General features: G+C 59.2%; 5 protein-coding genes across 5 annotated transcripts; 2 read left to right on the top strand and 3 right to left on the bottom strand.

Moving 5' to 3' along the window:
* Nucleotides 1–182: 182 nt before the first annotated feature.
* BKCO1_2700048 (mitochondrial deoxynucleotide carrier) lies at nt 183–1,366 on the bottom strand (the record flags this gene model as incomplete). The annotated part of the gene is made up of 3 exons (XM_020273578.1): nt 183–1,152; nt 1,228–1,280; nt 1,334–1,366. 3 exons carry the CDS (start codon nt 1,364–1,366, stop codon nt 183–185), a joined length of 1,056 nt encoding a protein of 351 aa, XP_020130022.1.
* A 457-nt stretch (nt 1,367–1,823) lies between these two features.
* BKCO1_2700047 (gamma-butyrobetaine dioxygenase) lies at nt 1,824–3,545 on the top strand (the record flags this gene model as incomplete). The annotated part of the gene is made up of 1 exon (XM_020273577.1): nt 1,824–3,545. One exon carries the CDS (start codon nt 1,824–1,826, stop codon nt 3,543–3,545), a length of 1,722 nt encoding a protein of 573 aa, XP_020130017.1.
* Nucleotides 3,546–6,737: 3,192 nt separating this feature from the next.
* On the bottom strand, nt 6,738–7,782 carry BKCO1_2700046 (ccaat-binding factor complex subunit; the record flags this gene model as incomplete). The annotated part of the gene is made up of 4 exons (XM_020273576.1): nt 6,738–6,956; nt 7,069–7,196; nt 7,252–7,362; nt 7,617–7,782. The coding sequence occupies 4 exons, from the start codon at nt 7,780–7,782 to the stop codon at nt 6,738–6,740; spliced, it is 624 nt and encodes a 207-aa protein (XP_020130016.1).
* Nucleotides 7,783–9,917: 2,135 nt separating this feature from the next.
* On the bottom strand, nt 9,918–10,561 carry BKCO1_2700045 (prefoldin subunit 2; the record flags this gene model as incomplete). The annotated part of the gene is made up of 4 exons (XM_020273575.1): nt 9,918–9,950; nt 10,025–10,217; nt 10,378–10,468; nt 10,528–10,561. The coding sequence occupies 4 exons, from the start codon at nt 10,559–10,561 to the stop codon at nt 9,918–9,920; spliced, it is 351 nt and encodes a 116-aa protein (XP_020130015.1).
* Nucleotides 10,562–10,844: 283 nt separating this feature from the next.
* BKCO1_2700044 (uncharacterized protein) lies at nt 10,845–11,153 on the top strand (the record flags this gene model as incomplete). The annotated part of the gene is made up of 2 exons (XM_020273574.1): nt 10,845–10,878; nt 10,945–11,153. 2 exons carry the CDS (start codon nt 10,845–10,847, stop codon nt 11,151–11,153), a joined length of 243 nt encoding a protein of 80 aa, XP_020130014.1.
* Nucleotides 11,154–11,951: the final 798 nt, after the last annotated feature.

Raw genomic sequence — 11,951 nt, 5'->3', positions numbered from 1 at the left:
AGAGTATAAAAAAGTCTTCTACGTCTTTCAATCGAGCCTAACGCCGTCCTAATGCTTCTTTCCTCCTCGAATATGTACCGTGCAAACAAAATACGCTGATGCTCCAAAGACAATTAAACAGTACGGACTAGATGGTGTACACCAGGCAAAAAAAAAAATTTAAGTGCTCGACTCCCTTCCCATCAAACCTCGTCCCCCATCTCCTCCAACGCCACAAAAATCCTCATGACCCGCTCATACGTCCACATGGTCACCGCGCTCGTCGGCGCCGCCTTGAGCAAACTGACCGTCAACCCACGATACAGCCCCCTCACGCCCTCCCTCCGCACAATCGCGGCGACCGTCGCCGCCACGCCGCGGTCATAGACGGGGATGTTCCTGTGCACGTAGCGGGCGCGCGTCGGGCCCTGGACCTGCAGGCGCTTGCGGACGGTGTCGAGGGGGAAGACGGCCGTCTTGGCGAGCACGCTGGCGGACATGCCGGCGACGGCGTCGCTCGAGGAGCCGGGGAGCAGGCGGAGGGCGTGGGCGAGGGGCTTGAGCGACTCGTAGGAGAGGAAGAAGAGGCCCATGTAGGGGACGATCTGGGTGACGGCGGCGCTGAGGCCGCGGAAGAAGCCGAGCGGCCCTTCTTGGCGGAGGATGGTGGAGATGGACGAGGCGAGGGTGGGGTAGATGCGTTCGGTTGGGCCTTGGGCGGCGAAGCGCGTGCGCAGGAGGTCGAGCGGGTAGGTGGTCGTTGTGGCGGCGGTGCCGGCGAGGGCGCCGGAGAGGAAGGTTACGAGGGAGGAGGGGAGGAGGGGGGTGTGGTTGTTGCTGTTGCTGTTGGTGTTGGTGTTGCCGCCGCGCGCGTCCTGGGGGTGGCGGGACTGGAAGGAGTCGCCTTGTATGGAGAGCGAGGAGAGGAAGGACGAGGTGGTGCGGTAGGCGAAGAATTGTACGGAGCCGTAACAGAGGTACATGGCTTCGGCTGGCACGTTGCCTTTCCATAGCCCGGTGACGCCTTCTTCGCGCAGGATGTGCTTGAGTGTGCCCAGCGTGCCTTTGTAGATGGGCCCGCCGCGGGCGGACGGGTGGGTGAAGGGGTCGCTGAGGGAGTGGGTTTGGAGCTGGAGGCGGATCTTTATGACGTCGAGCGGGGCGATGACGAATCTGGGGAGAGGGAGCGGACAGCAGCGTCAGCGTCGGGGAGCCATTGGCATTGCGAGGCGGGGAGTGGAGGCGCACCTGGATACCAGACCGGCAATGGCGCCTGCGCCAATGACCTGCCAGCGGGAGCCCTGAGTGAGAGTCAGAACCGTGCGCGCGTGGATGGTTTGGTGGGGGGAGGTACCTCATCCTTCAGCTGCTCGACCTTGCCAGACATACATCCAGCGGGATCCGGTAGCTCGCGCTGTGGTAGCTGGCGCAGTCAAAGAGGAAGCCGGGTGCGCAGGGAAAAGACGTGAGGCCTGGTGGAGGGGAGGGCGGCGCGGTTGTTGGTGACTGCGCGGTGTTGACGTTCGATAATCCGGCCGACGCTTATTCGCGGAATCCATGCTGGACTTCCCCGGCCTCCGCGCTCGCCAGAAAGCCTCGGCCGGCGTGGCTCTTGCTCGGCCGTCCCCCGCAGAACCAAATGCCAGGAACCGGCGACTAAAGTGTCAGTCCACCCGAACCAGACCCTCCTTAGCTCCGAACACCCACCGCCTCACACACCACACCACCGCCCTCTCTTTTTGCCCTTCATCTCCGCCCTCCGAGTTTCGGCTCGGGTCTGTCTTGTCTCAACCCTTTTCTTTGCACATCGAGCAGAAAGAGCAGTGTCTTTGGCACAGAGGAAAATGCTACGCCGGCTGTGCTCCGAATCCGGTAGACCTCGGCATGTCACTGCAGGGTTGCTGACACGCAGACGCTGTGTCCAACATGATGCATTTTCGTCCGGTATTTCGCGGCCTGAGAAGCAGCTCTGTGGTCCTGCTCCGTCTTTTGTCCCAAGGAGGAATGCTGTCCGGGTCAACGCCGTCCGCCACGTGAGCAGCAACGCCCTGCGCCAAGAGATTGAGGAAGATGCAAACAAGACCGCCACCGGCCATGGCCTGCCTTCCAGTCTGGAGCACGACCTTGATGCCCTGCGATCCGGAAAGCACGTTGTAGAGGAGACGGTCCAGCTCGGCAATCGAGAGAAGCTCCATCGCGCAGAGGCATCCGAGACGGTCGAGTTTGGCGTGCCCGTAGGGAGTTCCGGATTGACCTACCCGGCCAAGATGAACGCCGTCTTCGCGCGAGACAGCTGCACGTGTCCCCTGTGCGTCGACCCGTCCAGCAAGCAGAAGCAGTTCCAGACGTCGGACATCCCGACCGACATCAAAGCCACGTCAACCCTGGATCCCGACAAGCAGACACTGGACATCACCTGGACCAACGACATCCCAGGCTTCCCCAAGGACCACGTCACCCGCTTCGACCTGAAGCCCGCTTCCGTGACGTGCAGGGACTCGGTCTACCATCCCCTGGAGCCGAAGAACCGGCTCGTCTGGGACGGCAAGACCATCGCCGAGAAGAACAAATGGATCCCGTACGACCGCTACATGAAGGACGACTCGGTCCTCCACGAAGCCCTCGAGCAGCTCGGCCGGTACGGGCTCGTCTTCCTGACCGACGTGCCCGACAGCGAGAAATCCGTCGAGCACATCGTCCACCGCATCGGCATCCTCAAAGACACCTTCTACGGCCGCACCTGGGACGTCAAGTCCATCCCCAACGCCAAAAACATCGCCTACACGCACCAATACCTCGGCCTGCACATGGACCTCATGTACGTCACCAACCCCCCGCACCTGCAGCTCCTGCACTCGCTGCGCGCCCGCTCCCCCGGCGGCGCCTCCCTCTTCTCCGACTCGCTCCACGCCGCCTTCACGCTCGAGCGCACCGACCGCGCCGCCTTCGACGTCCTGGCCTCCGTCCCCGTCCCCTTCCACTACAAAAACGACAACCAATCCTACGCCAAGTGGCGCCCGACCATCGAGCTCGCCACCGGCCCGCAGCCCGCCAGCCTCGCCCCCAACCCCGCCCACGCCGTCGTCAGCGCCTCGCCCGCCGACCCCGTCCTCGGCACCTCGCTCGCCGGCCGCGAGATCCTCGAGGGCGTCCCCCCGCCCCCGCGCATCAAATGCATCAACTACTCGCCGCCCTTCCAGGCGCCGCCCTCGCCCGCCGCCCTCGCCGACCTCGGCCTCGCGGGCCTCGTGCCGTTCGCGCCCGCCGAACGCTCCTTCGCGGCGCTGCACGCGGCGCTGCGCAAGTTCGCCGCCCTGGTCGAGCGGCCCGACGCGTTGTTCGAGCACAGGCTGGAGGAGGGGCAGTGCGTCGTGTTCGACAACAGGCGCGTGTTGCATGCGCGGAGGGCGTTCGATGCGAGCGAGGGCGAGCGGTGGCTGAAGGGCGCGTATGTGGATGACGATGTGTTTTTTAGCCGGTGGAGGGTCTTGGCGGAGAGGGCGGCGGGGAGGGAGGGCGAGGGGGCTAGGGTGTGGGAGAGGTTGTATGGGGAGGGGAAGGTGTGAAGGGGGTTTGAACGACGGGGCGGTGGCGGCGGCGGCGGCGGCGGCGGTGGCGGCGGCCTTTGTTGATGGGATGGGGTTTGTAGAGCGGGGGAATTAGAGAAGGGGGCTGAGGCTTGGTGGTTGGGCCGGCGGCAGCGAGGCGCTGTAGATATTTGTATGTTGTCCTTCTGACGATATTTCGGTTGTTGCCTTGAACATGTAAATGATTGGATTGACGTGTAATATGAAACTCTTCTTATGGTGTGCGGACCTTTGGGACGAGCAACGGAAGTAGTTCATGGAGCGAAGAAGGCGGAAGGCGCAGCATCTGTCTTGTTGGTAGATGAAGAAATTGCCACTTTGCGGCACCATTGTCAAGAAGCAAACCTTGCCACGCGGTTTCATAGTTAATTCTAAGCCTTTCTATTGATCAATCTGTGACTCGCGAATCATGTTACGCTCCTCCTACCTGAACACTGAACAAATATCCGGACGTATTCACAAGTTTCAAAATCGTACAAATATGCTCGGATTCTAGTATCCACGTAAGAGTGGTGTGAGTCTGACATCCGAAAGAATTATGTAAATGCGGGTGGACTCGGTCTGTCTGCTGACCCTCGGGGTTTCCGCTGCCGGAAAAAAAAAGAAACGAAAAAAAAACAATGACCACCAAGACGAACTTAGACGAAAGACTGAGAAAAAAAAAAGCTACAGGAACAACACCAACAACAGTAAGCGAATCACCATAAGCTCGAACCTCGCCACCTCACATCCCCATCGCCGCCCACTCCCATGTCTCTCTCCAACCCATCACCCCAGCGCACGGAAGGAGGCGGAGAAAGACGTGGGGCAGGATTGACAACTTCCGACGCAGAGCAGAGTCGAAGAGTGACGTGTCGCCCAAATCACCTTCGGGAGTACGGACGGTTGTTGATAAAGTGCGGACAGGGCAGGCAAGTAGGCAGGTCATCAGCTTTTGTCTGATTGGACTGGACGAAGGGCAAAGAGTGGGTAAGGGGATGGAGGGGCAGCGAGAAAGACCAGAAAAGAAATGCAATGGGAAAGGATAAAAGCGAAAAAGAGGGGGAGACCGGGTTCCTACTGATCAAGCGATGTGTTCGGTTGGTCGGTCGGTTGGTGGGTGGGAGGGGGCTTCGGGGGATGGGAAGGATGGTGCGGTGGTATTGGTTGGAGATGGTATGGTGCGGCGGGATGTACGAAATAGGAAAGAGGAGTGCTTGATCGATGGTTGGATATGGAGAGAGATGCGGAGTGTGGATGTGGGGGGAGGAGTAGGGTGGCGGTGCCGTGTATGAAGGATTAAAGGCAAAAAGTTGCCTGATCCTGCTTACGCTGCCTCTTGGTTTTCATCGGTGCTGCCCAATAGCTGCGCACGGCGTGGTCTCTTCATGTTGTAGCACGTCGTCATGGCAGGGCTGGGACCCGGTCTGGACGGGTTCCAAGAGATCGTCAAAGAGATGGGATTGTGGTGAGGTACAAGGCAAGTGCTTGGTGTACAAGATCGTCCATTTGTTGGTTGTTATTCAGGTCCAGTCAGACATTGGTGTAGAGAGAATGAGCACTGCTCAGACAAGCGCGCTTTCACTGCTGCTCCACAGATCCATCTAGGATTGCTGAAAAATAAAGAAAGGGAGAGAAAAGAGGGAGGAATAGGAACCTTGTTTTCAATATCCTTGTTGTCAGTGCGTTTTTTTTTTCTGTGCGCGTGAGCATGGATGCGGGCAGTGATGCATGTGCGAATCTGGCGATAGTTTTGCAGGCTGGCAAGGGATATAGAAAAGGTACGTTATGCATGTCTTGTGGAAGCTGAGCAATATCGATGTGTATCGCGCAACCTCCCCCTTCCCACTTTTCAACTCCCATCAGGCATAGTGTACGGCGCACAAGAAGCAAGCAAAGGCAGCAGAAGGGGTTCTCGTCGTGGCCAAAGTTACTCTAAAGCGGTGCAAAGATCCCGGCGGTCCGATCGGAAGCAGGCAGATGGGTTACAGTCAGCTTGCACAGGTAATCTCTCTACCTTTCACTGAGAGCGGGGGGATGGAGGATGAGCATGGGACATCTGGGCTCCGGGATAGGGTCTCTGCCTCTCGACCACATACATGTGGCAACATTGGCTCCGCCGAAGTGCATGATATGCGTGCTCATTTTTCGATTAGTTAATGATCAGTAATAAGTCGCGGCACCGCGTCGTCGGCCCGGTCGGGTTCTTGCTTTGCAGTGTGGGGACTCTGTTCTTGTGCAACCACCAAGCCGGGCCGCAAAGGTAAGGGAGGGGTTGCGCGGCTGGCCCTGTTCGATCTGATTTGCTTTTTGTAGGGTTCAACAAAAAACAAATTAGGATTGCTCTCTCTGACTTTCCCAGCTGGGATGCGCGCGTCCAACGGTCGATCTGGGCTCTGCTGTGTAACCGTCACATGTGTCCTGTTGAACGAAGAAATCTTGCGTAATCAATTCTCCGATGTTTGAGACACTTACAACCTTGAACGTTCAATAACGACATGGACGCGAGGTTCAAGACTCCTTTGCGAACGAGCGGCGTAGAAAGCAAAGGGAAATGAGGGAGGGGGGGGGGACTCTTTGAGGCCTGAGAAGTTACATATTAAAGCTTTTGGAAAACAGCAGTAAGACGACGACATGCCGAAAGTTTAGAATGCAGAGGAACGGTTCGATGGCAGCAAATACAGCGAGTGATAGATGCTGTCGCATGCATTTTCCGAAATCGGAGATGCGCGAGCAGTCCCATTCTAGTAAACTCACAACGTCTCATTCCCAACTTCCCATGAGTGCTTTAGAGAGAGCAAGAAAGTACTACCCCCGCCAACGAAGAGCAAAGTAATGGTGGTTGGTTTTACAGCACCGTGATTATGTGCTTCTTTCTTCGACAATGATTTGGAACCTACGAGAGAATGCTGCGTGGAGCCCCAGGTTTCCGCAATTATACAAGCTGAGAAAGGACAAGGAAAGAAAACAGAGAAACTTCTTCCAGCCATCTCCAGCCATCTCCGAAACAGCCGCTGAAACAACCGCATATCTTACACAATCTGGTCAAGACAGCCATGGGTCAAGACGGGGACAGTCTTAGGCGTCTTCTTTTGCGGTGTCCGTTATGCCGGAGGGAGCGCCCATTCGCGCGCACTTTGCGTATCTGTGTCTGAGGCGGGCTCTCGTCCTCCGGCGGCGCGGCGTTGCGGCTTAGAATTCGGCGCTGCCGTTGCCGTTGTGGTGGCCGACGGTGTAGCCGAAAGCGCTGTTGTCCTGCTCCGACGTGTCGACGTCTCCGCTCAGTAGGTTGTTGTTGCTGGCACCCTCTGCACCGGCATAGGCGGCGGAGGCATTCGCACCGCCGGATGCGCTGCTCCCGGCCCCGGCAGCGGCATTGCCCTGTTGCTGATAGCCGACGGCAGGCTTGTTCTGATTTGCGAGGAGGGTCTCGAGGCGCCAATCAATACCAAAAGTTCAGATTATTCTTCGTCATATGCCAGAAAAGGATCGGCAACAAACGAAAGGGAAGGGGGCAGCTTACTTCGCGGTAGCGTGACAGGTAGATTTTCAAGGCTTCGGCGTAGTTCTCGAATCCAAGCGAGGTCATGGCAAAGAGGATGTCCTCGCCATTGACCGTCTTGCGCTTCTCCTGCTGGCACTTTTCGGAGGCTGGCGCCGAGTTAGAACGAGAGCTCGTCCGCCGGGGCAAACTTCACGGACGCACCTTCGCTGGTGATGAAGGAGATGAACTCGCTGACGCATTCCTGCATGCACTCCTTGGCCTCTTTGGCGATCTTCGCGTTTTCGGGCAGGGCCATCTTCATGATGCGGGCGACTGGCGCAAAGTTACGAATGTTAGCGTCGCTGGCAGCACTTTCGGGGCGGCCCTTGGAAGCATTCTGGGGCGGCGACTGCGATGACGGAGGAGATGCAGACGACATGGTTCAGGGCGGGCGCGGACCGTTTTTGAGCGACCGTCTGCTCAAGCGCTGATTCGAGGTATGGGCGTGGAGAGAGCATTCGTCGACGTGCAGGCGCGGGTTTGGGGCGCGCAAATCAGATGAGGGGAGAGGTGCATTTCAGACGTACCATTTGCTATAGGCAGCCATCGGTCCTGCTCCTTGACTTCGAACTCGTAGCCGAGTCCTTGCGCTTGTGTATCCTGAGCTTCTCTGTCCATATGCGGCTCCGAAGATTCGTCAGGCGACTGCGCTCCAGGTTCCACGTCCGACTTCTTCGGCGGGGTGGCCGACATGTTTATTCGGCCGGCTGCAGGCCCCTCGGAGCCTGACAGAGCTCTCTTGTGACGTGGACTGCCAGCGAATAGGTCTGCTCAAGCCAGCGCAGAGCTTGGGCGAGCCGGCCGAGTATGCGACCTGGGTGATGCGCGTCAAGGGCAGCCGGGGCCTGTGCGACTCGAGCCTGGACCGGGCGCTGGGGGAGTCGTGCGCCGTGGATGCCAGGAAGCTTCTGATGCAAGCGCTAATGTAGGATGGTATCGACGTGCAGGTGGAGCAGGGGACGATTTGGGCAGATCCGTCGAGCGTGGTGGCGCGTAGCTGCGCAATTGGCGAGCGTGCGACTCGGGCTGCAGGCGCGCGAACGGAGGCCTACTGGGTGCTACCGTCAGCCGCGAGGCGCGGCGAGGCGCGGTGCGTTGGACGAGGCGGGCGGGCTGCGAGCTGGCGACGAGGTACGACGGATGCGCTGGAGAGGGCGCGGGCGGGAGGAAGCCGTGCCAGCGTGCAGGTGTCGGGTTACGGCAATGGGCGCAGGTGGTTGATGGAGAGGACGTAGCGGCGTTCGCGGAGAGGGCAGGCAGGCAGGCACGCTACAGCACAGGCAGCCGGGACCAGATGGACGGCGACGCGGGAAGGCTCCGCCCGCCGGTCAGCAGCCGCGACAACAACAAAACAACAACAACAAACCCGCGCCCGCAGCCCAGGGCTGCATGCCGGACATGGAACCAGGGCCCGGTGACGACACAGGCCGCCCGCGAGGCTGAGCCCGCGCGACTCGTGGCCCCAGCGCCGAAGCCAGCCGCCCCCAGCGCCGCGCTCGTGCTGCGCATCCTCCACCGCGGGGTCCGTCGCGGCCAAGCCTCGATCTCCCTCGCGCTCAACAATTGACCAATGACCTGGCCCGTCCCGCCGCCAAACGCCCGCGTCGAGCCGCCCTGCCCACGCGTTCCGCGCCGCCATGCAGCGAGCCGCCCGCGCGAGGGCGTCGCGGGCAGTGGGAGCGTCCATCTGGCCTCCATCTGGGCCGGATAAGGGCTTCCCCCACCCCGTCTTCTGCAGTAGTAGTCCCAAGCGAACCGACTCCATACGCTCGGCCGTCAGCCTACGTCCTCGCGCGCCGCGTCTTGAGCCCGCCGGCGGAGGGGGAGGGGTGCACACAGCATGCAGCCACGGGTCAAAGCCTGCAGGACCAGACTGTCGGGGTCTGGCACACCACCCCCTCTCCGGCACGCAGAATGATGTGCTGTCCTCCGACTGCCGTCAGATTACTGTCTTCGATCCAAGCTCGCATGGCGGAGACAGCAGCCCCCCCTGGCAGCCGGCTTACTGCTCGACGTGGTCCGCAGGAGCGTCGTGGCTGCGGCGCACGCCCTGCTCTGCGGGCAACCTGCGATCCCATGACGTCGGCACATCCTTTTGGGGCCAGCCATACTATTGGTGAGTACCTGAATTGGGCGCGATCTCTGGGTACCCTATGAGCTGCCCGCCCACACTCGCGGAACTGTCTCTGAACGTTAGGCGGCGTTAAGGCGTCGATCCAGCTCTGGCTGCAGCTCCGGCCAACACATCCTGCAGCTGGCATCGGCGCGCATCAAGCCACGAATGCTCAGCCTTGTGCCGACAGCCCTAGGATTGCCCAAACCCATGCCGCCGTGGAACCGACGTCAGGAAAGGCCGTTGATCGGCTGGGCATCAGAGCGCTCGCGTGCAGAGATCGAGGAAGAGGCGCAGCCGCCTGGAGAGTTGTTGACTTCATTGTACAGGCTGCATGTCCGACTCGTGTGGGCTATGTACAGCTCATCCTCCGCGTTCAAGCTTTTGCGCTTCTGTTTCAGCACACCATCAGATGCTTGCAATCATGCCAGCAAAACACCTCATCGTACCCTCGACGTATGACGCTAGCAGAGCAGCATCGAGCTGGCCTCGGATCCACCGTTCGCATGGGCTGATCTCAGATTAAGTTCGCTGACAGCAGGTAATATTTGCCGTGAAAAAATTTGACAGCGCTGGTGGAGCACGCTTTCGCCCATGGTCCGCAGGATTCCGAGGTCAAGGTCTGTTTGACTGCAACGTCGCCCCGAGAGGCCGCCACTGCACGTTGAGTGGAGCCGGTGGGTGCTGCGTGTTCAGTATTATCATCCGTCTGTCACTACTGCTGCACGACCTGGATGTTGTTCTTTTTCTGGATAGCGACACGCGTTAGCATGCATGGCATCTGACGTCTGCCGAGGACGCGTTCCAAATCCGAAAACGTACCTTCCACTTGTCCATTTCCTCCTGCTTTGACTTGTACTGCTTCAGCAGGTCCTCCAAAACTTTCTTCAGGCCCTCCGAGTTTGTCTTCAGCGCCGGTACCACATCCTTCACTGTTCTCTCCACCAGCACGCCGTTGATCATGCGAAAGCATTTCCGATCTTCGGGAAGGGGCTCCAGGGTCTCGAGAACTAGCCTGACGCCATAATCAGTGCTACAGTCCGTCAAGTTTCTCGGCTCGGGCGGCGGGAAGCGGTGAGCATAAGGCGAGGGAGGGGCGCCTTGAGCAGGGACGGGATGCGAAGAAGCGGTGTGATGGCCTGGGAGGTGTGCGGAATGGAGATATGGTCTCGTACTTGTGCTCTTCGGTTTCCTGTTCGACATCGCCGATCTTCTGTGCGAGCTGTTGGAGAATGTTTTTGTAGTTTGAATATTGAACTTGCAGCTCTGCATCAGGCGTTAGCGTGAGGCTCATGGAGCTCTTCCGTTCGAACAAGGCGCCGTACCTTGCTGCTTCTTCTGCGACATGGGCTGCGCCATTGTTCTGGAGCTTCTGCTAGGGTGTTGCGGCAATGCCGTCGTCGAGGTGCGGGAGGCTCGCGGTAGGTGATGGCGGCGGGCGGAGTGCGGGACGGACCCAAAGGCGGGATGAAGCACGGCCTTCTTTCTCGCCGGTCGAATCGCGACACTTCCAATCACCGCATCCTCCGCCTTTCAGCCCACACCCACCCAGCATCCTGCCCTGATCTACTCTGCGTCAAGAAGCCCACGCGGATCATCGCACCCCAGGCTAACCTCACTGCCGCCCGCGCGCCCGCCCAACATGCATCCGCATCTGCACACCAAAGACAACAAAGGTCCCCAACCCGCCGTTTCCCGACCCCCCCGTCATGCGATCGACTGACACCGGCGCCGTGTCGCAGCCTGCGAGGAGGTCATGAATGCCCTCGACGAATGCCACGCCCGCGGCTTCCTCTACAAGGCCGTCGGCATGTGCAACAAGCCCAAACACGCCGTCAACATGTGTCTCCGCGCCCAGCGTCTCGAGCGAACCAAGGCGAACCGCGAGCAAGCGAAGATCAAGCGCGAGAAGATTGACAAGGTCTGGGCCGAGATCGACGCCAACACGTAGATTGGACGACGTGTCCCGAGGGGACGTGTGTATTCGGGTGTAAGATATCTGGCGGAGAATGCATGGGCGGCGTATGGGTATGGGAAGTTTGGCAAAACAGTCACAAGGCAATGGAGTTTCACCCGGGAAATATGTAGGTGCAGAGATGGAGGAGATTGGAATCGGTCTGAAGATTGGAGCGGTATCGAGTCTTTGGTCGAGAACGTCCTGGAATGTTCGTCATTCTCCACTCCGCAAGTAGGTACAAATTACACAAGAGCTGAGATGACTTGAGGGAGATGGTGCGCATGGCGGCAATGCATTCACGAGGAGGCAGCTTCTTTGCTTAGGGTATCACGCATCATCCTCATTCGTACGCTTATGCCTGGAGATACACAGATTGGACGTGTCGACATACACAAACGTCAGTCCGTACAGCTCCTCCAGCTCACATACGTCCTTCCTGCCGAGGCGTTAGGCCTCTGCCCAGCGCTCTTGTGAGTCTGTGCTCCTTTTTGTCTTGGACACTTCGTTTCCTACATTCGCTTCGGCGCCTAAGGTCGTGTTCGCACGGTGTTTCGCTCAGATAGGGAACTGCAATGGGGCAGCCCACGTCCATCCAACCAAGGATTGAGCAATATCAACGATCCACCCCCCGACTCAGGCTTGCTTCGGCTCACAGCACGCTGTCTGCTAAGGCTCCGTGACCGGCCGGCTGCGATCCTTGCTTTGTGCTCCTGCCAAGCGTCCCGAATAGGAAGGTGCTTCATAGGCCCCCGACGGTCAAACGAGCCAAGAGATCCGTCTACCAAGGACATT

Source organism: Diplodia corticola, assembly GCF_001883845.1.
Source record: "Diplodia corticola strain CBS 112549 chromosome Unknown scaffold27, whole genome shotgun sequence".
Classification (NCBI taxonomy): Eukaryota; Fungi; Ascomycota; class Dothideomycetes; order Botryosphaeriales; family Botryosphaeriaceae; genus Diplodia; species Diplodia corticola.
This window is presented reverse-complemented; position numbering and strand designations above follow the sequence as displayed.